This window comes from Calypte anna, chromosome 15 (genome assembly GCF_003957555.1).
Source record: "Calypte anna isolate BGI_N300 chromosome 15, bCalAnn1_v1.p, whole genome shotgun sequence".
Lineage (NCBI taxonomy): Eukaryota > Metazoa > Chordata > Aves > Apodiformes > Trochilidae > Calypte > Calypte anna.
In genome coordinates this window covers 8,930,370-8,956,581 of record NC_044261.1, presented here as the reverse complement: position 1 = coordinate 8,956,581, position 26,212 = coordinate 8,930,370, and the positions used below count along the sequence as shown (strand labels likewise).

Genomic DNA, 26,212 nt, shown 5'->3' with positions numbered 1-26,212 from the left:
AACCCCTGAATAGCATAAGCTTTTAAATAGCATCAGCTGCCAATAGGCACATAACCATTGTTCAGCCCATCAAGGATTACAGGAAGGCAGGATGCCTGGGCCATGACCTCCCTCCCTGGACACAGCTCTTGCACAAGAGGCCAGCAGGGAGGTGAAAAAGTCACCATGCACTGTTCCACCACTGAGCCCCTCCACATGACATAAAACCTCTGCAGGTCTGATAAGACATCTGCATGTCTGCTCTGAGTTTTAAGAGAAATGCAGAGAAATTCTCTATTATGGATAAATAATCCTGAGAAAAAAAATAACCATCATTCCACTATATTCCTTGGTGTCTAAAGATTTTTTTCCTAAACTGAGTATGTCTTAAAATAATCACACAGCAAACAGAATATATACAAAGCTTTAGAAAGAAATGGGTTAAAATAAATATGTCATACTTTCCCTGATCAGGGGTCCTCTGCAGCATAGATGAGATTTTCAGCAAGGTGTTGTAATCCTTCAGTTGTGACAGGACATTTAGCAGTAAGACAATAGAGCGGTTCATATGAGATGCAAAACTGCCCGGGCGGTCGATCTCATCCACGGGGATGCGCCAGATTCCCTGCAGAGAGAGGAAAAGAGAAAACCTCTGAAGATGGATACAACTGAAAAGGATAGAAATCTTAAAATATGGGTCAGCTGCTGCAGCATACTGAGTTTCACTGAGGGTCAGAGGAATCAGACAAATGCTGTGCTTCTTCAGAGAGGGAGATCTGAACTTAAAGACAACTGATTCCTGACACTAGCAAGAGGGAAGCTTGCAGAACCACTGCAAACCTTCTAAATATGCTTCTGAACTATTCCCAGAGAAAAGCAAGCAAAGCCTAAATTATATTGTGCATTTTTCTTACATGTCTGTAACAGACATTAGACTTTCTAAGCCAAGGCTCAACTACCATAAAATACAAGGAGTAACTTAAAATCAGTTTTCCTGGCCTGAAAGCTGATAATCTTGTGCAGCCACAACAAGTTTCTACCTTCAAATAATCATCTCAAATAAAATCAAATAAAACCATCTTCAAATAAACATCTCAGGAGCCTGGTTATTGCACTGATATTTTAAGTGTTCACCGTGGCACTAACCAGCCTGATAGATTCAGATCTATCTGAATCAGATTCTGAATCAGAATCAGATTTCCCCAGAAGTATCCATTTTCAAGTGGCAGATTCAAATAGTTGTGCATACATCCCGAGCCTTCTAATTAAATTTCCAGGACAAGAGAATCTTTGGGGAGCAAGGCTGGAGACTGAGAGAAAACATAATGTAATTATGGTTAATCAGCTCAGATTCTGCAATGCCTAATAAGTCTAAGGAGATGTATTTCAGGTGTTTTAACACAGATGCTGTCAACATACCAGTCAACCATATTTGAAAAAAAAAAAAAGCAATACAAATACTTGCATGCCCACAAAAACTGTCCATCAAAAACTGCAAACCCTTCCCTCCAGTTTCAGTAAGTTCTGAAACTTTTTCTGTAGCAGATCTTTAAGATGAAAGTCCTCTGGTCATGTACACCATTTTGTGACAATGCAGGAATGAACAGTCTCATTAATGGGAATTTCTGACTGAAAATGAATTTTGTTTTGCAAACCAGTTCGGAGAACAGGGTATTTATTCTTTTACCTTTGTTTAAAGGTCTTGCTTTGGTATTTTTAGCTTTACTTTCAGTGTGAGCAAAATTCTTCAGAACTTAATGCAAGTTGGAAGCAAAGACAATGATTATTGCAATCACAAATGGCACTGTACCACACAAGCTGCACGCAAGGTAACCAGCCCATCTCCAACAGACACTCCCCATGTGCATTGTCAGAGAATCTGCAGTTCTGCTCCATGGGATGTATAGAGTTTTTAAACAGGAAACAATGACTTCAACCAGATATAATGCACAGGCTGCTCTGCCAGATTTTCTTACTGTTGCTTTTCCTCATGCCCTCTACTCTTACTCCCTAGTGACCACAGAGAAAGACATTTTTCCTCTTTACTCCCTGAAGCTTTCTTTCAAACTTTTTTTGTAGCTTCCCTTTGGTACTGTGGCTGACCCCTGAGGCACAAACATCATTTCCTCCTGCCCCAGCATCCACAAGTCCCTTCTGCACAAGCACCTTATGTGGCTTGGTGACAAAGATCCTATCTGCTCATGCAGCTCAGGACACATTTTCTAAGTAACACTGGTAAAACAGCACATACCTTATTTAAATAGAGAAGATTTTTCTTTCCCCAAACTACACAACTTTTTCCTTTCAGGCTTCAGTGAAGCACACACATTCTGGAGCTGGTATTTTCTGCTCCTCTGCACGAATGTAAACTGGGTTCCTGCCAAATCCTAAAACAAGTGAATGCCTCATAATGGCACCACATTGCATAACCTCCTTAGCTAATTTAACTGTACAAAACAATTTATGCTCAACTTAGATGAATACTGTAGGAATGGAAGACAGCCAGTGTATGCTCATGGTCTTTTTCATGATCATCTCATCCTTCATCTGAATTAGGCAGGGAGTTTTCGGGTACCGTATCCAGCAATCAGTTGAAATAATTTTGCAGCACTCTCTCACACGTCCTGTGTATACATTTTAATGCTACCCCGGAAATTTCAGTGATGCAATAAAACCATTTTCAGTGACAGAATACACCAACTGCAGCCAGAAAGCTGTGAAAGTGACGAAGTCCATCTGACAGAAACAAAGCTGTGTATTTTGGGGAATGCTGCTGCTCTTGTATCTTTCTTCCACAGAGCACACTGAAGAGCTTAAATTAAAACTCACATTAGAATTAAGTTTACAACAACTGCAATAGTTTCTGGATTTTTAAAAAAAAAACAATGGTTGTTTGCAATTACAAAAGAAGGTCTGATTTTACAAGGAAAGCCATTAACTTTTCATATATTGACTTGCAGTTTTACTAATGCAAAACAACAATATTGTTTACTGTCCTATGTTACACACATACCTGCTTCACATTCAGCCTCAAGCCAGAAGCAGAAACAAACCTGTCATCAGGAGCCAGAACAATCTGCATTCCACCCACTGTGATTTTATTAAGCAATATGCAAAACATTTACACTAAAGTGAGTTTATCAGAATATATTTAATGAGTGATGATAAATCTTTTTAAGATTGTTTCTTCAATCTCCAACTCAAATTGTAAACCTTCGCATTCAAAACTCTCCCGAAGAGAAGATTAAGCCCATCAGGCATTAATTTTTCATTCCTTGGTATTGATAACCCTCAGGAAGAACATCTCTTAATTCAGATCACAAACTGCATTTAAAAACTAAACAGAAAAAAGCCTAGCATTCAGCTTTTTAAAGAAAACGGAAGATATAAAACCAAAGCTTGTAATGAAATAGCTGGGGAGAAGACTGGAAAATGTTATTCAGTTTGACTAAAAGTAGAGCTTTCATATCATCAGCTCTGAAAATTCAGATCTGTTAACAAAGTATTTCCCTTGAAAACGCACACACACAACAGTGACAAACATTTGCAGTTCTTTGAAGTTTTGCTACTGATCATCACCACTCAGGCCACTTGTCAAAATGTCTCTAACTCTGGACACCAGAAGAATTTTATATCCAAAACTTTGCTGCTGTTTGCTGGCCCCTGTTCCTGCAGCTGAAAGGTTCTCCTCCCTTCTGCAACAGCCAGTGAAGCTGTTTACATGAAACCAGCGGAAGGAGTGAGACACTTCCAACAACTCCAAAATGCCTCTCAATATCCAAAACATCAAGCTGCTCTCCATGCCTTCCTGGCTAAACAACCACTCCATAAGAGCTGGGGGTGGGGAATCAAGCATGATATGTGCTACTTGGAAAGAATAAATATGAGAGTAGGACAAATTCTGTAGACTGAATTTTACATTAAATATGAACCTGAATAATGAAGCCAATATACCATACTCCTGGTGACACTTCTACATTTTTTTTCAACCCAAAGCTTTTCAGCTGCACAATCTCCCCTCGCAGAAGAATGCAAGGCTCATGGAGGAGAACAGGACCCTGTGCTGCACAGGGTTTTGTGAGCATAAATTACAGTAATAGTGGTTACTTTCTAGTTCAGTCACTGAAAATAGAAAGGAAGGAAGTGCTTATTATTCCTGCACGCTGCTTACTCCAAAACTTTACCGGAGGGGATTCCCTGGGGTTTAGGAATGCCTCTTTGAGGAGGAAAGGCTGACAGTTCTCAACAAACTCCCAAGTTCTCTGGGGATGGCTGCTGCTGACATTGCAGAGCTTCTGAGTAAGCCATTTTCAAAGCAGAGATCAAACCTTATGCTCTCAATGCTCCAAGATTTCTCTTAACAAAACAGCAAAATGGTAGTCATACTTCAGATGATCTGATTCACATGTACCAAAAGAACATATAAAACAACTACTGCTGCAACTGAAGATCTCCAGTCACTTATGACTCAATTCCCTCATTTTCCTTTTTTTCCCTGAGGGTCCCAGAAGTGTAAATTGCATGACATAGAACAAACTCAATTTCACTGCTGCCTTCAAGTGACCAAAGCAAAACCAAACATTTACTCCACCATTTGTCAGTCTCTGTAATATCCAATTAAGAAGAGCCTTGTCCAAAACCAAACCTAATTTCAGCATTATTTCAAGATCTTTACAAAACATGACAAAACTAACAAACCAAGTGATAGAATGATACAGGGAAGCCATGGATTAATAATGCAAGAACCTACACAATATTTTAGTCAGAAGTTGAAATGAGTACAGCTGCAAAATGCCCAGAAAGCTCACATTTTCCTAAATGTTCTTTTTATTATTTTTTGTCCACATTTTAATACAGGGTATACACATTTTAATACATACTGAAGTACTGCTGGCTTTATTCATGTCCTCTCTTTGCAGTTTTCTAGGTCAATATAAAATCTTGCACAGGGGGCTTGAAAGAAATATGGTTCAAGCTGGATGGTTTTAACACACAGGATTGGAAACCTCATTCTCCTCAGCTAAAAAGTTCAGCACAGACCCTTGAATATCCCCACTTCTCACTGTAAGCATCACCCCAATTTAGTTTTAGTCAAGCCTGTGTTTGCTTGACTCATGACTTCCTGATAGTTCTGAGTGTAACCATTAAAACCACAGCTCCCCCCTTCATTTAGCAAATTACTAAACCACCTTCTCTCACCCAATCTTAATATGCTCCCATGTCTCTTATTTTTTTCACTTTCTCACCTGCTTTTGGCTTTTCTTCCTTTGTACAGATATTTCTATTATTTTACTTCCTCAATTCCTCATTTCATCCTCACAGCTATTCAGTGTGTAATGGAACAATTCCACCTCTGTGAACAGGAATGCAAGTGGGTACAAAAGTGGTAAGAAATGAAGACAGCTATATTCAGCACATTAAAATTATTAGCTGCAGGGGCTTGTGTCATCAAGGAGGACAAAAAAAAAAAAAAAAGTTGCCCAAGCTTTCTTTGAGTAACTTAGCCAATTTCAGAAAAAATTTACAAACTATTTCAATTTGTAAGTTTCAGCTTGTAAGTTTCCAGTTTTTCAGACTCCTTTTGTCTGCTTTTAGTCTTGTTTACATTTTACAGTAAGAAAATATTAAAAAATAGTATGCTAATAAATAAATCGCATGTTATAGGCCTGGAAAAGGAAACAGAATGCAAAACCACAGCAACTTCCTTTTAATAAGTCCAGAACCAAGCAGAATTACAACTCCTGGTCTACAAAGTAAATATTGTCTATGTTGTTTTCTTTTTTAAATACACTTAGAAGTGACCTAACAGCACACATGCTTTCTAGAAATTAGGGAATACATGTGGAATTCTGCAGCATTATTTTAGCAAGAGAGCTGCATGAAAAACATTGACATATGAAAATGCTCCACATGCTCCAATTATCATATGCTGAAAACAAAACATAATGGACACTTTTCACCCCTTATTTCTCACTTCAAAATACAATGTATTTTCAGACTCTCGCATTAAGAATTTTCAGACACACACACTCGCACACGAGTAAATTTCCTTGCTGCATAAGCAATTGTATAAAACCAGAAATGCCTTAAAATGATGAGTTACAAGTTCAGGTGGAATTAGTGAAACAGAAACGGAGGTCTACAGATAGCCTTTGCAAAACATGGGGTTTGGCTGTTTGCCAGGCAGGATCTAGAGGGTTTGTTCACTGGGTCAGGAGGCTTGAGGAGTTTTTACTCAGATGGTTCCCATGAACCATGTGATTTCGCAATGATGTCAACAAAAACTCACATCGTTTCTTTTTAAAGGGAAATGGCAAACTAGATTATAAAAAAAGAAAATAATCTATTTTACTCCATAGCTGCAACAGAAAGAAAGAGATAAAAGAAGAAGCCACAGGCTGCTCTCTTGTAGCCTGTTTTGAAGGTGCAATCCTGTGAAAGCAACAACACGGCTGTTTTCGCCCCTGGAGCCCTTCCTGCCTCAGGGAGACATCGCCCACTTGAAAATCCAGGAAGCACAGGAGGAGCCAACACAACCCATAATACCTTGGATGATGATGACTGCGCTGCCTATACCACTTTTCCAGGTTAACATTAACTGTGCCAGTGAGGTATCCTTTCCCAGATTAAGAAACAATCCTTAGATTCCCCCTTGCCTAGCTCTGCATTACTCTGCTCTGCAAATCCAGAGAGCTAAAGCTAAGGTGAATTTGAAGATACAGCTATGGAACACTGTTTTGTTTTCTTTTCTTTTCTACTGTTGCCAACATTAGAAGTGTCCCCTTTAGGGCATCTGGACAACTTCTCAAGCTAGAAGATCAGTTATTCATAAGATCGCTTTTGGGAAAATTAATTATGTACATTTATTGTCTTTGCTACAGAAATTGTTCCCTTTTACCAGCTGTATTTTAGGAAAGAGAGAAAAAGGGATTGGCTAGGAAAGGAATTAAATTATCATCAGTAGGTTTCATTCACTGTGTCTTGCAGCCAATACAGGTTTTAAAAAGGAGAAACCAGTTTGCCACAGAGGTGCAGAAGAGAAGTAATCCAAAGATTTAGTCAAGCACTCCTACCTTCTCAAAACAAAAACACTTGGAAACAATTCTGATCACCAATGTTGGAACTTCTGATTATGCCTTTGCTGCTTCAATACCTTTTTAGGTACATTTTATTTACATATGTAAATTTATTTACAAATGTACCCCTTTTTTATTGAAGGGGTACATTTATAAAAAGGGGTACCTTTTTAGGGGGTACATTTTGGTTTATATTCTGTCCCTGCCTGAATGAATCTGGAATTCTTCTTCTGGGAGAACATAAAACACAGAAACCCAAAGAACACTGAATTCTTCTAGATATTCTAATAAATAACTTGATGCAGAAGCCTAATGAAAGAAACCCCTCAATAGGAAAACTCTTTACCAGTATTCCGCATTTCTTTTGGCATTCTCAGTGGTTGGATGTAGAAGATTTTTTAATTTTTTTTTTACCACCAAAATAAACAGTTGGCAGGGCACATCTAGAGTGACAGGGTTCTGGTTTTGCCTTTCATTTTTCTAAGAGGATTCTTTTCCTTAGATCTTTTCTGTGTATCTGCTACAACCAGACTGCCTGGCATCACATGCAAACGCTACTCAAAGCTAAGGAAAGAAGCTAGGAACAGTCCATCCATCTGCCTGGAAGTGGGCAGGCTCCTGCATTAGCCCCCTGCAGGCATTAGCAAACTCTCACTTTTTGACAATGTGGGATTCATTTAATCTAACTCTGCATGTCTATAATATCGACACATGCATTCTATGATATCACCTAGAAAGCTTTTACAGAGAGAAAAAGGCATTGAGGGCATATGGCTCACCCTGAGCTATTACAGACTCTACCTTAGTATGTGATGAGCTACACACTAGAAAGGACTGTCTCTGCTGAATGCAAAGGATGACAGGTAAGTCATAAAAGATGACAAATTTTAGAGGAGAAAAATGCCAACAGGCAAGTCTGCAGGCTGTTCTGGTCTCTATCACTACTCATTCATACACCTAAAGAAGGTGATTCTGTACCAAGAAGATAACTGGGGCTAACACAAGACTGGGAGAAGCCATGGGTGCCAAACAGAGAGGACAAGCACCAGAATTGTTGAGATTTTTCACCTAGACCCCTACACTCTTGAGTAACTGTCCCCATTTCCCCAGATGTTACAAAGTGAACAGCTAGTAGCAGACACATGCAAAAAACTAGTATTAGATTCTCCTTGGTAGAACAAGTCAGACGAATTTTAAGAAAATCAGAAATGGCTATAGAGCACGGAACTAACAACTACTGTCTTCACTAACCTCTGGTAACACCCAAAAATATCAACCCTGGCCCTCTGCATTACTAATGTTATTCTGACAACACTCCTGCCTTAAAATAATACAGGAGTAGGACAGCATAACAATGACTAGAATGACAAAGAAGAGAGATTAAAAACACCTAAATGACAGAAGTCAAAAGGTCCAGAGAACACTTGTTACTAGTTTCCATTAAAGTTTTTGAGAATAGAAAACCCTCTAAAGAAGTATCACATGACTGCTCATAAAATACAGTCATGTATTCTATCCAGTATTAGGATAGATGGTTAGGAAGAACTTTCTCACTGAAAGAGTTATTGGGCACTGGAAAGGGATGCCCAGGGCAGTGGTGGAGTCACCACCCCAGAAGGTATTAGTATAGACATGTTACTTAGGGATATGGCTTAATTCAGGACTTGTCAGTGTCAGGGTAATGGCTGGACTCTATGATGCTGAAGGTCATTTCCAACTGAGGTAATTCTGTGAAGTGATAATCTTTAAAGCTACTAGAGAAGAGCCTTCAGCTCAGTTTCATCTTGATATAAAATTTCATCTTTATAAAAAATTACCAAGAAATGTCCTTACAATAGCTTTTTGCTAAAATGCATCATTCAGACACATGGATTTCTGACAGAACATTGTGAGTGGTCATGCAGCCACATCATCTCACTTTGGGTTGATGGACAAAAGGACTTTTCAGAAGAGTACATTTTACCTCAGCCACCCATTGTGCACAGCTTCCCTCAACTGACCTGGTAAGTATGAGAAGGTAAGCAGGTTCAAGGTGATGCCAAACAAGACCAAAGAGGTTTTTTGTACTGTACCTACTGCAACTTGATCAGGAAGAGAGACAAGTTGTCATTAGGAGATGACACATCAGTATAGAGTTTTAACGACTACCTCTGGTTGGGAACAGGCCATGTTTCATCAAATTTTCATTAGAGTTGAGCTTCAGACATGATTTCAGACTCACAGCTTTCAAAGTAAAAATAGGTAGGGGTTTTGCAGCTCATTTAGGAACAAATTGATTGCAAAAGAGCTAATAAATTTCCCTGAATAGGTTATATAGTTAATTTTTGTATATAAGAAACTGTATATCAGAATGTAATAAAGAACTGACAATATTTTTAACAGCAGGAGTATAAACAAGTACTACCAACCAGAGGAAAATATAAAATGCCATACATACCAAGAACAATACAAAAAATGATACTTAACTGTCTGTTATTAGCCATCAAATTCTAAAAGCCTTTTGGAAAGCAAGAAAAATGTAAAGTTCCATCAGTGGGTGGAATTCTGTAATGTGCACACAATCTGGAAGCACAGAGATACTTGCATCTTTAACCAATGTTGAGAAGGACAAAAGCAACAAAGAGATGAACTAAAGAAAAATTTAAATGCCTCTATTGTTCTGACAGAGGTAAAATTACAGCAGGAGCTAGTGGAAAAGCCTTTTTAATATCAAATTAGAATCCTGTGAGATCTGACTAGGGTTTCCTACTCCTTTTCTTTAATGCCAGTTCTGTAAACATATGTGCTTGCAAATACATGACTTGCTATGTACTCGAAGGTCACAATTCTGTCTGGGGTTTCATACTTTCTTTGGAATGACAGAAATACAAATCCTGTATTTCAAACCATTTGTCAGCTGAAGTTGAGAGCACAAAGCAACTTATTTAAAACAGATAATAAGAAACAAATACCCCATATTAGCAGTTATGAATCAGAAAAAGATACATGCAGTGGTAAAAAGGAGTCAAGGCCTGCAGAAGATGTACTCCTCTCAAACAATGAATGCACTGCATGAGTTTGCACATTTCATCCTCACCAATTAAAATCTTCAATAAGTTATTAGGAGCTGACAAACAACTTATTAACCTCCTCTCCCCCCACTATCACAGCGTCCATGGAACACTTCCCTTCTCTGTCCAGCAAGTGGAGGCCCTGAACAAGCCCTGACTGCTATAAAAGGCAAAAAAATCTCTCGCTGTTTTACACCCCACAGCTAACCTCAGAATCATCCTTTCTCCTTTGATACAGGAATTCATGCAACTAAAAAGAATTTCATCAACTCAGTTATTCAAGTATTTTACTTTTTTCTTTTTGTGGGGGTGGGAGTGGATGTAGAAGATGTGTATTAACACCTAATGCACTACTCCTTTCAGAGAATCCTACAGCTTCCTCAGCAGCACAAGTTTTAAAACCAAACAAAATCAGTATTTTATCTAATTGTAAGTTAGTGGAAATGTCTAATTCATGTAAACATTTACACAGCAGCCTGCCTAGCACCCCAACTACAGTTCACTGATCTCTGATACACCAGAGGAACAACACATTGCAGAGAAACTATAATTCAATTACCCTATTTACAGTAGCATAAATCACAGTATACACAGGGGATCTTTGATATTCAACTACCAGCAATACTACATAGCTTAATCTAGCACAAGGCATGGCAGAGACTTGGTTAGCTAGGTGGGGTACACTCTGCTGGTGTTTGATTTCAGGGATATTGAGAGATAGGAATTATTTGTTTGAGAACAACCAGAGCAATTATTGAGGGGGAGAAATGTGGAAGGCCTCAGCATTTAGAGTATCTCAGGCTTCAGTAAAGATGCTAAAACCACACAAAAGTCCTGTCACTGAAAACACCCAGAACAATATCTGAGCATTCAAAGATGTCAACCTGAATATGCTTCAGTAAAAAAGACTGCAGCTTCTTGGGTAATAAAAACCTCCCTAGTATACGTTTTAATTCTTAGATCTGCTTCATGCACAGCACACACAAAAATATGCTGTTGCACGGATAAACACATGCTGCAGTAAATTAAAAAAACAGAAACACGAAGCTGCCATGGCCAATGCTGCAAACAGCGTGTGGCACTTGCTTTATGCACACCACCAGAATTTACTGCAATTAAACCATACGTTCTAGAATTATAAATATGTGACCAGACAGCTGACTGGTTTTAACAAACTGCTAATTAAATCAGAATCCTCTTATCTTCTGTCTCTTTAGCTGAATGAAGCAGCAACTGCAACACCATAGTAGCTCATGCAAAATAGATACTGAACAACAGGCTTTCCCCTTAGGTCACCGTTAAGAAGGGGAATCTCCAGTGTGAGCCTGGCTGTCGTAGGCTGAACAGCAGAGTGCACACCAGAGATCACAGCTGGGCTGCTCTGTGCCAGACATGATTTTTACAGACCTACTGTCTCTTTTTTTCTTCTAGACATTAAAGTTTCCCCTTGCAAGCTCTAGGGCTGAATTGAACACGAGGGTGCTAAATAATTCATCCCACAGTGGGGGTGGAGGAAAGGAGACCGAGAAATCCAAAACAATGCAGGCAGAAGAATACAAAAATCCTTCACCCTTTCGTCCCCCCATCCAAACTTCTCTCGACTCCTCCGTTTCCCATCGCTCTCAGGATTTTCTTCTGCGCAGCAAAGCTGATCTGTTACAGCCTCTAACCGAAGGCGAACTGAACTAACGAAATAGGTATTTCCCAACCAAGACGCCTAATGTTATCAGAGCACATCTCCTGCTGCCGGGCGCTGTGGGTGAAGCCTACGGGAGCCCGGAGCCCGCCCAGCCCGGCAGAAGGGATTCTCCGCGGGAAGGACCAGCTGCTCGGGGAAGGTTCCAACACCCGCGGGCAAGCCAAACGGGAAGGGGCACAGGCACGCCGCACCGAGAAACGCCCTGCAACTGGGGGAAGCCGGCAGCTATTTGTGCTTCTGAGGGCAGAGAGAAATCAAACTTATTGCAACACCGCATCTGCCCTCGCCAGAGCACTGAGAGGGCCCCACGCCTGCCCTCGCCACAGCGCCCTCCTCCCGGGGCATCACCCCCAGCCCAGCGCCCTGGCTGAAGCCACCGGCCCCGGCACGTTTTCTCAGCTGAGCAAGAAGCGCGTTTTCTCCGTCCCGCCGGTCCCGGCCCCCCTCGGAGCCAGGCGCGGGGGGAAGTTTCCCTCCAGCCTCTGCCGCCCGCCTCGCGTGGGGCGGCCGCTTCCCAATGCGGCGGGGCCTCCCCCCGCACTCAATATTCCCGAGGAGGCGGCGGAGCCGCCCCCCCCCACTCACCATTCCCGAGGAGGCGGTGGGCTGGCTCCGCCGGAGCTCCCCGGCGGCCCCGGAGCCCGAGCGCTCCCGCCCCCGCCCGGGCCCCCGCTCCCTCCGCACCGCCCCCGCGCCCCCACCTGACCGGCCCCGCTCGGCTCGGCTCGGCTCGCACTTCCTCCTGCACCAGAGTTCGCCCGGGCTCTGGGAACCGCATACCTTAGATTTCCTGCCGCTGCAGATATTTATTTATTATTCCCCCCTCTTTCTTTGCCGCGGGGGGGCGGCGTGCGGGGCTGGAGCTGCTCGCTCCCTCTCCTGCCGGAGGACTGTCTTGTTTGACATAGGATGTTGGTCCCAATTACTGCCGAGCCTGGCTGGGAGCCATCCCACTTAGGGCAAGGGAGTAAACAGCTGCTCCTGTCGTTTGCAAGCATTAATAAAAAACAGTTCCTTGCTCCCACCTGTCCGCCAAACCTTCCCAAAATATTCCCTGACCCAGTTTAACCCCGCTGGTGCCGCTTCATCGCCCCTCACCTCGCAGTCACCGAAGGCCCATTCGTGACCTGGTTTTCCTCACGCGTGGCTGGTTCCCTGCTCTCCCCACAGCGCGGAGCCGGCTGACCCCGCTGGGATGCTAGGAGCGAAGGAGGGAGACATCGGCCCCCTGCCCCCGGCCGCTTCCCCGCCCGCAGCCGCCGCCATGGCCGCTCGGTGCCCGCGGGGCCTCCGGCGCACGCAGCCGGCACAGGCGGGGGTTCGCCCCCGCAACCTGCTACACACCACAGCGAGAGCTTCCTGCCACCGAAACACCTTTCGCCAAACGGCAGGACAAGCCTCTTGCACCGTTTCCTGGATTTTATAGTGCCAGATCGTCCCCTCCCCCATCCCTAGGGTTTTTTAACTTATCTCCAGCTCCTGCAATACCAGGGGGTGCTGGTGGCACATTTCTGTCACCAGTCCTTTGCCTCCTCTTTCATTACATCCTTTTTCCTTTCTCCAGCTAACTGAACGGGAAAACAAAGGTCTACCCTTCTCTCCCCTAAACGTGTCAGTCCACTGCCAGCCTCAGCCCACCTAATCCTGCCTCACAAACTGTCTGATACCACTGTCTCAATCTAAGCTTAGCACTGCTAAACTTACTTTATTTTCCCAACCAGTACTATTACCTTCATCACAATCATGTGAACGTTTTATATTTACTTGTTCTTTCTCTCACTTCTGCAAGCACTTCAGCTCTGACTTCCTCCTTGCCCTTCTAAGCATTGCAGGGGTTTGGTTTCCTTTTTACTCTCCTGTTCACTAGGATTATTCTGAAGTACTCCAAATCTACCCTGATTTAAATAAAACACCTCAGGTTTAATAGCCTGGTCTACAACTGCGACAGTCCCCACACACTATGCAGAACTCAATTACTAAAACTATCTTTCTTTCTCATCATTTTAGCCACTTTTTACATTTCTGTAAAATTTCATGTTCCTTTTTTGCTACCACACTAGTTTTGGGCTTCACACACTGAAAGCCCCATATTCCTTGCCCCTTCCTACGTATTTGCAACCTGAAGAGTAATCTAGCTACCCTTTTTATTTTTTAAAATTACATTAATCAATGATATCCTGTGTGTCTGTCTCCACTTAAACTGTAAGAACCAGCTTTCTTCTTTCAAACCTAAGGTTTCACTATGGGCATTACCACTCTTTAGAAGAACCCTTGTCTTCATCACCTCTTACATCTTGATATAACCCATTCCATACTGATTAACAATGCAGCTTTGGCACTACTGCTTCAAAAATTCATTAACCTTTAATCTTTTGACTGCATAACATAGATTTAAGTGAACTGAAATGAATACTTACTTTCTATGTACTCATGCAAATAGGCTTCTTTTTGACCTGCTCTTTTTCATCTGCTTATTTAGTCACTGTTTACAGCAGAGCTTCTGTCTCCTCTACTGCACTGCAGTTTTCCCCTACGTATATTCATTTACGCAAATTAAGTAGTTGTTTTACCTAGAATTAAATTAATTGTAAAATGCTTACAGTTAATAGCCCAAGGACTGGGTGTTCACTGCACTGGCAATTATGTCATATAAAAGTTCTTCTAAATGTGGCAATGTAAGGATTTAATTTTCTAATTAATGCCTTCTAGCTGTTGCAATGAACAGTCATGGCACCATAAAAAGCAGCAAGAACGGACACCTTTAAATTATAATAGGTAAATAAGAATTATAATAATATTTAGTTTGTAGATTTCAAACTGCTTTACAGTCAAGCAAATTTTAAAAATATCAAATTAGTATTTACAACATGTCTGATTCATTTTTGCTTTTGTACAGAAACACTATTTGGTAAAGGTCTATTACAAAGTTAAATTAAGCAAAAAATGTGTCTTTGTAAAAGAGTTTGAAAAGGTTATGTTTTTCACCACAGATTAGCTTTGATTCTGTCCTGTTCCAAAAGTTTCTTATGGTGTCTCTCAATCAGCATTTTTCTCAATCACCATGACTTTTCCCAGGTTGGGGTTCCAGAATCCTAAACCACACATTATTCTGAACCATCGCAAACAGAATGTATTTTGCACTATTTGCACAAGTAAGTGTTTGTAACTCATGATGCCACTGAGCATGAAAACTGAAACCTAGCTACTCAAAGAAAAAAAAAAACAAAAAACCAAACAAACATGTAGAGTGAATTTTTAGTGACATCCCCTATACTTGTGGGAACCAGAAATGTATCATGGGACTTCCACATTCTGGGTATTACAGAGACACCCTAAATCCAGCACTATTGTGACAAAAAGTGGATAAAACTATCAACATGGTGTTCACTAAAAGGGAGTGAACATTCGTTGCTCACATCAGAAATAACCTCAAGTTATTTGCACACAACTAACAAGTACAGCTCTAAGCTACACCTCTGGCTTAGGCAATTCTACTGCATTGCCTCCCTGGTGAAACAGCTGCTGCAAAAGATGGCTGGCACAGTCACACCCTGATTCTTGGTTCAGATGTAATATTATGTCAGGGCAAAAGCCTTTTTAAGCATTTTTACACAGCGTGGTATTTGGAACACTCTATTCAAATCTTCTGGCTGGTTAGGGGTAAGAGATGATCTAGTATTTTCATAATTGTTTAATTACTTGGAGACACTGTGAAAAATGAGGGCTGTAAAACTAGCTAACATTTACTGCTTTCTAAGCTAAACTTCGGTGATACAGAAATGAAACAATAAGACTTTATGCATAGGATAAAATGGATAGGATAGGAAAAAGACTGACAGAGAGATTACAGAGAACTTGAAACATGTCCAAAGTCAACAAGATGACCTAACTTTTGTCTTTTTAAAAATAAGTACTCATAATGAACACTTTCAGCACAACAAACCATCTCTGAGACAGATAAACCATTACCCTCGTTACAGCTCTTAATTCTCAACAACTATGTCCCATACTTGTCTTCTATCTGGTTATGATGGGAAAGGAGAGAAAGCACTATTCCAGACCATTAAGAAGTGGCAAATCTGACTCCACTCTCTAGGAGAATTAGAGAGGTCTCTAGGAGACCTCTAATGCTGAGCAGCAGAACTGGCTGCTAGAACCAAACCCAACATACTTGCTCTGAAGTTAAACCCACACAATGGTCCGTAGGTAACAAAAAGATTTTCAGTATTCCATGTGTAAGGTTAACTCAGTCCTTTTGGTAATTACTATTTTGCTTCAAAACCAGAACGTTGATTGTAAAAGAATATTAGCCAAGTCAATATAATTTACCTGACAAACCTACTCCTCTTAAAACCAGGAATTTCTATGGATAAAACTGTTTTGCCAATTTCATATGGACCAAATGCTGTCTTTGTCTAGAAGATAATCTCTAATCTGTCCACACGTTACATTTAAACTGCTGCTCTTAAAAGGGCAAATGGAAGAATATAGAGTAAGTGCAAATGGAAAAATAGGAGAGGAATTCTTCAAGAGGTAGCAACAGGAGTAAGAAACTGAAAGAAGATTTGCAACACAGGCCTGAGGAATATCATATTCCTGTCTTCACCTTGCTGCCCACATACTTAAGAGACTTCAGATTCAGACTCATCTCCTGGTGGGCCTTTCATTTTGTCAGCTACAGTCTGCCACTGGAGAGAGCTCTCAGACAGAAGTCTTCAGGAAGAAAGACACTTTGCTTTGCTTTACCTTATTGATTTGAGAACACAGAGAGGCAGGAAATGTTATTCTGGCTCAATTATTCACCAAAAGCAAGCAGAGGCTTGTCAGAATTTGATGGGAGAAAAGTAACATATTGAAGAGACAGTGACAAAGTAACCCAGAAAATAGGCCTACATGTGAATACTTTACCTGCCTACATTGTCACAGTAATGCTGTGCCCAGAATACACTGTCTATAATTTCCAACAAAGATTTCAGAAAGAGAGCAATAATGACTGATTATGAATCTGCAAAGGAGAAACCCACCCTTCTGCTTAAAATTATTGTCTCCTTTTCTCCCACACTATGTCAGCAGGGTTATAGCACTCGATTTTTTTAAAATCCCAGGCTGAGAACAGTCTGGGCATGAAATGTGTAAGGCAATCAAGTCCTGTCTTTCTGTCTCACTCCTCCTTTTTTCCCTAGTTCAAATCTTTTTGCTTCCTAAGTGCCCGTGAGCCAGGGCACAAGCTGAAATCACAGTTGTACCATAATGTGATAGTTGACATTTCTGAATTTCACCATGGGAACTGACTTCCCAAAATTTCTCATCCAAATACTGATGACCTCCAGTGCAGTCAGGACTGTTCTTTGAAAATTTCTTCACTTGAAATTCTGAAAAGCAACTCAGCAACGCCAAGAATCCAAGCACATTTCCTGATCAAGAGCCATATTAGACTTCTTCCACTTGGAACCCACTACTTCACGGACCCTCATCAGTGAAGTACCACAAATGCATCTTGAAGCTTATTTCCTGTCTTTTCTTTGTGACTGCAAATTGCTGCAACTAGACTCAGGAGTATTTCAGACTTATTAGCTTTCACACTTCTAGAAGATATCTGAATAAACTAACAATACACTTGAAGAAAGAGCAAACTAAGTATGTATAAAAAGAAATTGGTTTAGTTGTTAGATCAAGCTCATTCAATTATCTCAAACATCTGAATACTTAAGAAAGTGCCATTATATTGGTGACTCACACTAGTTCCAGTCTTTAAGTAGGCAATCATAGTTTAAGTGCTGATACACTTTGAAGATACACACATACAGGGAGCACCTCTGAGGTGATAAAGACTTAAAGAGAAAATGACCTGGTAGGAGTTTTCAATTTTGACTTTTATTCTGTGTCAGCAAACCAAATAGGCAACAAGATATATAATTCATTCTGACTAAGTGTTAGGGAAGTACCTGAAGTTAAATGTGTTTTTTCTGCTTTTGCTTCCTCTAACCTATAGAAAAACCAAACAACTTCATAAAAGCCAAATTAGTGAAACAGTTTATAAACAGGAGGTAAGTAAACTGATGGAGAGGAAGTGTAGGCAACTAAAATGAATAAAAGTCACAAAGCTCCTGGAAGTAAGCCATTTCTCACTAGGAACTTAACCTTTTGGATCACAGTAATACATTTGAATGTTCCAAGGAGCAAGCTAGAATAGTGACCACTACACATTTCATTGCTTTCAGTCCCACTTGATCATATTTTATTTTAATTCCTTTCAAGAGACTGAGAAAGTCACCTTATTCAAGTGGTCAACTCTTGCTGTTTCATATAGTAGGTATAATGCAAACTCCAAAAGTGTTTGTATCACACCAGGAAATCCTACCTCCTCCCCAGAAGCCAGACTGCCTGGAACAATAATATACTACACAATATTCAACATTTTTACTCTAACTTGAGGAATTCTGCCAAAGATTGAGTACTCTGAGAACTCCTGCTTCAATAGCTCCACACAATCAGCTAACAAACTGTTCATCATGCACTATGGCATAACAACACAGTATGTTCTTACCTATCATCATCTGTCACCTTACCTTCCCCATCTTAACCTTTTTTAACCTGGCCAATTATATCCTGCCATAGCCATTACATCTAAAGTATTTCTCTATAAATGCTTTCCACTTCCCCAGCTGTACACACAGCCTTGTATCACACTGCTCTCATTCCACATTCTTCTCCTTTCATTTTTACACTAAGGCAATGTATGTCCAGGAAAAATACTTGGATCTTTCTGCTGGGAACTACAACTCCAGATATTTCTGATTAAATACTTTGCTTTGATACACTGAAGTTAATTTCACTCTTCTTTGTGTATGGGTGAAAGTTACAATAAATCACCATAATGCCAGGTAAACAGAAACCATCACAATGAAATTGTCACAGGGTTTCAGAAAGGTAGTATGAGAAAGTATGAGCTGTTCATCTGATGGTAGCTCTTTTTTTATTCACTACTGCCATTTGGTTCTTTTAACCATTGGAGTATCATTAGAATTTTTACAAAGACAGAGTACAGGAATGAAAAAAAATCTGTCAGACTTGGAATATGGAACAGACAAGTGCTGTACTGAGAAAAATCAAGATACTGGCTGACATGTACCTCAAAAGCAGCCCTGGAAATATCTGAATTATTAATGTCTACAAAATGTATAGTAGAGGAAACTGCCTTAACATACAACTGGCAGAAACAGCTCATGACGAGAAAATATCCTTCATCTCAGTTATATCACACATAGTTTCACCTAAGAAAGAAGTGTTGGAAACTGCTTTATGTCATGATTCTGGCTTTTATCCATTAAATTTATGTTTCTCAGAATACTGCTATCAGTTCTAGAACAAAAGGAGAGGTTATTTAAAGACAATGAGGTTTGAGTTCAGACACAGACACACTGTTAGCCTGTTCAATACTTCACAGAGATTTCAAATTCACTTTTCTCTGGGCTTGTTTGCTTTGTTTTGTTTATGCAGCAGTCTACAATGATGTAACTGTTCTTGTCATTTATTTCTATGATAAAACTACAATAAATAACTCATAGTAAGAAGCTGCAAAAACTACTGATAACTGGACAGCAGACATATAATATAAAAATAGGTATTTTAGCGAGCTTTCGTGGATCATCATCTTTAAGGCTCTGGTCTTCTACTATATTTTAAAATATTTTTAGTTTTTTAAAAATCCCGTTTAGATTTTTTTTTAAAGGGAAGAACTTCACCTATGTTTAAAACCCACTCCATTAAGTGTCTGAAAGTGGCTCTCATATTCCTATCAGACACACAGCTGGCAGATGAAAAAATTCAAATTCTGGACTTATTCATTACTTGTTTGCAGCAGGACACTCAACACACAATATTCCTAAAAGCTTACATCTTTCAAATAGATGAAAGTGGGTGAAACAGTCACTGATAAACTTTTAAAATCCATCTTTAAAACTGCTTTATGTCTTATAACACACTACACAACCTCCACAACAATCTCTCTTCTACAAAGCCATATCTTCATTTATTGCAGTTATTTGTGCCCTAGCTCACCTTTGTCTAGAAATTCATGTACTCAACGAAAGAAAAAACTTTTACTCGGGAAACAGAATGGAAAAAAATAGCTGTTTAATATCTGCTGGCACAAACGTTAGTTTGAAACCCCGTGCTTGTATCTCCAGGGATTCAGATTTACTGGCATCTTTACTAGCTGGGTCTTGGAAGCCTGCAAAGTTAGTCAGAAAGTACAGTGTGTATATATTGAGACAGAAAACTCTGTGAACAACAGACATTTTTCACTGATGACTTCTGTTTTTCCAAGGGGATGGAGAGAAGAACTGTAAATAACATGCTGGGCAGAGGTTGAAAAAGTTATCTAGCTTTTTATAGGAAACTAAGGCTTCATTGCTTAGTGGGTTCCTGGTCTTAATCCAATCACTATGAAAGTTTCACTTGCACTGTTAACTCCTTGCTTATCTTTATTTTCAGAGTTGGTATTAGGATTGCATAGGAGAGCAAGCATACACAAGAGCAAGTGAGAAAGAATGAAAGAACAAACTCCTCTATGCCTACTAAAAGCACTCATCCAATTAAAATACTAGAAAATCTGGGCAGGAGATGTGTGAGTAGAATTACATTAACTTCACAAGTGAAAAAAAAAAAAAAAAAAAAAGAAGCAGGAAAGTAGCTTGCTACAGGCAAAAGAATAATTATCACAGGTAAAGTCAGAAAAAAGTAATGAAATTTTAACTCTCACTGTAGGGGCAACAAGTGTCACAAGTTTCCAATTCACTTTCCCAAAGAGGAAGGGAAACACGTGGATTCTCAAAAAGCTACCTTTTTTGACATAGAAAATGTATGTGTGTTTCAAAAACAGACATTAATATCAGAAAACTGAAATAAATCAGAGAAAACACTAATACTCTTCCATACATTCATCTTCATAGAATTAACATTCAGTCATGGTTTGAGAGAAGGGCCAGGCTATTGCCTCACGATGCATTTTAATCAACCGACTTATCAAAAACTATATAGCATTCATAAAAAAAAAACACCAACAAAGTTTCTCAACTTGATGCAAAAATGAGCCTTCCTGAAAAAAACATGCCTTCCTGAATCTGCAGGCAATGATTCTTTCAGTACAAGTTCCTGTAACCTGTGGCCCAATGGAGAGTCAGTGATGGGTGCTGGGAGCACCATGCCTGTGAAGTGATATTGCTCCACAGAAGATACAGAGAAGGGAAATAGAGAAAAACCAAGAACAACCAAAAAAGAAGTTATTAAAAGAAACAGGATGGGAAGACACTGATGTGGTTTCACTTTTCAATCTTCCAAATCTTATACTGTAAACACAAATAACTACCATTTATGCAGCTGACTGCATTTAAAAATTAAGGCATAGGATTATACAATCACTTGGCTCAGAAGGGAGTCCTGGGGGGTATTTTATTTATTCCTCAACAGCTTTCCACACAAGTATCTCTTCACTACACCAGATATGGTTTCCTCACAGAGATGAATCATAGAATCACAGAATCATAGAATTGGCTGGGTTGGAAGGGACCTCAGAGATCATCAAGTCCAACCCTTGATCCACTACTGCTGCAGTTCCCAGCCCATGGCACTGAGTGAAGAACAATAGCTTTATAACAACACTATTCAGTAACACAGGAAAAGTGTTGAAATGTTAAAATTATGGAGGAAGCAAGCCAAGCAGGCTACGTGTGAGCTCTAACTTACCCCTTATGCAGTACCCAAGGTCTCTGTTCTCTTTTCTTATGGAAATGTATTGGCTGACCCAGCCTCAGCTCACACAAGCACCCTGCAGCACAGTGCCTCCTAACAGCACACCACCACTGCAGCTCTACTTTCAAAATTGTCAAATCATTTCATAAAGTAGCTTGCTCTTCCTAGCACAAGAAGAAAATGGGTAGCTGGGAGACATCTTTTACCTAACCTCTGAATACTTCACAATCAGTAGGGAGCTGGCAATAAGAATCTGCATTTACTGAACAGCACTGTCACAAGGCAGAAAGCTCACTCGTCTTTTTATATGCCACCTATTAAATTGTATTCAGTCTAATAACTTGTTTCAATTGTTATCTAGATGTTGGAATCAAAAAAGGTTGTTGTTGGCTTTTTTTTAATGAAATCTAAGACCACCTTGATTCCTTTATGGTTTCTGTTCCCTAGTGGTAGAATAAAAATTGCATCCAAAACACAAAGAAGAGCAAAATTGAAGAGCTAAACCCTTGTGATTTCTGGGATGTCATTTGTGGTTGGTTTTTCTTTTTTAACATTAGTTGGCATCCTCTCACATGCATTTTCACATTAAGTGTTAGAAGCATTAAACATACCAACATTTTTTCAAAAAGTTACATACAATTGTGATCAAGCCATAACATAATTATTCTCTTAGAGCTCCCACACTCAAACTCAAATTTTCACCACACTGAGACAATCTCAATTTGCATTAATGCACCATAAGTTTCTTCAAGTTCTTTCCATTTTCCCCTAATCTGATTCAAATGGCACTATTTTTCTCAGAAGATTCATGGCTCCACATAGCAGATATCTAGGATATGGAAGCACAGCTGCCAACCTAAAAGACACACACCAACCATGAGCAGGAGTAACCCAGATCTAATACCAATCAGCAGAAAAGCAAAAGTTCTAGAAAAGTGATTTCAGTCTCCTGTTGCCTCAGGCTTTTCAAGTACATGGTAAGAAACAGTGAACCTGAGGCTTCAGTCGAGTTGCCACAACCAGTTCTGAAGAACTGACTTTGGCCCTGTGTGGTATTTAAAGGTTCTTCAGGTCAATATTAGTAGCAACCTCAGACTGGGCAGAACAAATATATAGAATAGGTTAAGATCACACTAATGAATTAGTCCTCTTCCCTTAGATGATACATAGACAGTTATCTCTAACAGAAAGATTAAATTATGTAATGATTCTCATTTTAATTCAGGTTATACCTCAAGAGCTGTGAGAAAACCAAAAGAAGGCTGTATCACATGAAAAGAAAATGCCATATACTCAGTGCCATATTGCTGACAGTGACCACTAATGTATGCTGAAGGAAAGGCATAAAAACAATCAAGGCATACAAAGAAACTTCCCTGATATAACCATCCAGCTTCCAGGAAAACTCAGGCATGTTGCCTTTTTTCCCCCTGACAGTCCCATCGATCTTTACCTCCATGGATTATGAAATCCAAGGATTTCATATCACCCTCCTTTCCTACACCTCAAATTCACCTGCATGGTTCTGGCTGTACAGGATTCCCAAACCAGAGTCAGCCCTTCCACCTTCCTCTCACTTTCAGAATAGACTTTCCTTTGGTAAGACAGACCTAACTCTCAACCTAAAACACAGCTAGGGAAAGAACCTGCTACAGGTAGCAGAGAAAGCACCCACTGATTATCACCATGCTAGAGTAACTGCCTCTACATGTTTGTAGCAATAAACTTAGACTTTATTCTTCAACTGCACAATGTCCAGAAATTGCAGTTCTGCACAGCAGCAGCCTCAGTCACACACAGTATGGACAATGGCAAATTTAAGTGAAATCACTGCTATCTCTCAGCTTCTGGCTCTCAGTGGATGCTGCTACCTTAATTTGACCCTGCTTACTCAAACCACAGAATGAAGAGCTTCAGGGATACAGCAGAGAATAAACATACTGAGCTTCTTTTGGAATTAAAAATAGAACATAAGATTTTACAGCAAGACTTGATGCACATGAATGTCTGCATTACACTATATTGTGTGCATGCACAGCTTTCATATGTGGGGAACAGTTACCAAAGATGGGCATTAAGATCTTTATTACAACAGATTATTGTTACCACAGAAGATGTGCCAGGAAACTACAAATACTGTATATTAAACCATATGGAGTTTAAAACTGATACTCTGAGCTCCACCATCAAAATGCTGCTTTCACAATCACCACCCGCCCACAGGCTGATGAATACCCATCATCTGGGCACAAAGCTTAACTTTGTTTTATTAACAGTGGTGTGAAATTTGAATATATTAAAAAACCACCCTGCTATATATAAAGCAATGTTTTGGGATTTTTTTTTTTTCCCCAGTGAATTAATTTAGAATTTAGTTACTATAGAAACCATCCTGGAGCCCCCTTTAAAAAAAGCCTCTGTCTGTTTCGACAAACACACACAGATACAGGAGAAATGCTAGAGTGTACTTCTACATACAGGTTATGTAGAAATGAGTAACTGGCCAGGCAGAAAAGACTTGGTATTCATTTATGGGACCACTAAAACTACTATAGCTAAAAGTCCTGTTAAGTCTAACTGCAATAACCAGTCACACAATGCTTGCAAGCACTTGCACGGTCATGAAAGTGCAAAAACCTCTGACCCTAAAAATCAGGGCCATTCCTTTCTGCAAGGAAATAAATAATGCAGTAAGCATTTTTTTTTCTTAGTAATGAAAAAGGAGAATTCTGCGCATCTTGGCATTATTCTAGAATGTCAAATGAGAAGAAAGCAAAGCCAAGTGGACATGCCTTTTTTGCTCATTCTGAAGACAGTAAAAAATTAATTCAGAGATTTCAGTCACAACTGAATGACACCTAACAAATCAGACAACAGACTGTGACACACAGATACAGACCAACAGTTCTACAGAAAAATTTAACAGGAGGCAGCCTTACTCAGGTTTATTTCTTTTCGTACAGTGCTGTCATAAACATTTCATAAATAATTCTACTAGGAGTATACATGATTTATAAAATGTCTAGGAGGAGCAGGCTGGCACAGTCCCTACTTGTCTTTGAGCTGCTAGCTTTCTCTCTTGCTTACTGTTTGTACTTGTGCAACTGAGTCAGCTATAATTTCAACAACCCTGAATATTCTGTACAAACGACTAAAAACACCAGTGCTACTTGCTCCAGAAGAAAAAGGCATTTCAGTAGCAAAGCATCTACAGAAAGCCACTTATTCATGTAACTCTTTTGTACCATGAAGGCCAAAGAGTTCTCCAAAAGAAATGCAAATATATTACATGGAAGCACAGAAACACTTTAAGCAAAGTGTTTTTATTGAAAATAACCCTGGAGAACATTAATAAGCTTAGAAGATCTTAAGACTGGCTGTTTAATTTCCAAGATCAGATGCAACTACTTACTTTTGTAGAGTTCTATAATTTTTGTTTTATCACCCAACTCTGTATGTGAAGACAGCAGCTGGGACAGTGTGCTGCAACACCATCTGTATGCAATGGATGACACACAAGTCTGTATTCTGAGCACTGACCCAGATGGTACAGTACATTTGCTTACCCACTCCCTAGCTAACACCTTCACAGGAGAACCAATTAGTTGAGGTTTAACCCAGACGAGGTCAACACAGTGTTGAAAGATTTTTTTTTTCCCCCAAGTTGCTCACAGATTTAGGTTTGTCCAATTCTGGAATGTCAAATGACACTAACAGCTTTTTTTTCATGGGCACTTCCAGCCATTTCTTTCTCAGCTCTGGATTTTCTCACTGTGCTGTGTGTGTGTCATCTGTACCGGATTACTGCCACATGTTCCAGTGTGCTACTTGAGAGGATTTTGAAAATGAGACCACCAAAATATTTTGTCGTGCTAAACTCATAATATACACTGTTCCTGTTAACAACAAGACAACCTACATGTGTGCAGGAATAAGTCAAGAAGTTATTGCTGATTCACAAAGGCCTTAACAAGTTGTTTCACTGTGTGAGGCACTCCATGTGCTACTATCACTGTAGCTGAGACACCCTGGAGCTGAGTCCCAAACTTAAATTCCTCAAGCCTGGAGGAAGCAGTGTACATGGATGACCCAAGACTAACATTGCCTTAGATTGTTGGCAGCTGCAAGTTCAAGCTGAGAACATAATTTTCACACATCTCTCTAAAAGAACTGCCAATACATTGCACCAAACTAGCATATACCTTTTGTATTTATTTCAAAGTCTACTTGATTTCTTATTAAAGAAATTAATATTATTAAATTATGGGAATTAAGTTTTTGTTGATATACAAAATAGAATTATTATACAGCTGTCTAGCACCTATTACAGCACTTTTCAACCTTCAGAGTATAAAAATACTAATATCAGAAATGATCCATAATCAGAACAAAGCAATGTAGTCATCAATCAGCTCACAACTCTTTGGTCTATATCCTATCAGGCTGACAGCATTTGTTAATCAAACTTCTAACCAGAAAGACAGAATGACACAGAAGCTCTTTTTCCAAACTGATCCATGATAAAATTTTGAACTACTGTCATTATTCCTTGGTTGTACAACCCAGATGAGGGATTATAATCAAAAGAGCACTTACCTTATATTTAACAGAAACTTGCACAAAGGTGCTAATTAAGGAAACATACAGCAAAGATT

The 26,212-nt window shown here is 39.8% G+C and overlaps 1 protein-coding gene across 1 annotated transcript in view; it reads right to left on the bottom strand.

Annotated features, from left to right (window-relative positions):
• Positions 1-26,212, bottom strand: part of CABIN1 (calcineurin binding protein 1) — a 104,785-nt gene that overhangs the window by 31,181 nt on the left and 47,392 nt on the right. The window contains exon 30 of the mRNA XM_030460531.1: positions 441-604. Within this exon, the coding sequence (XP_030316391.1) occupies positions 441-604 (164 nt within the window). The remainder of the gene's footprint in view (positions 1-440; positions 605-26,212) is intronic.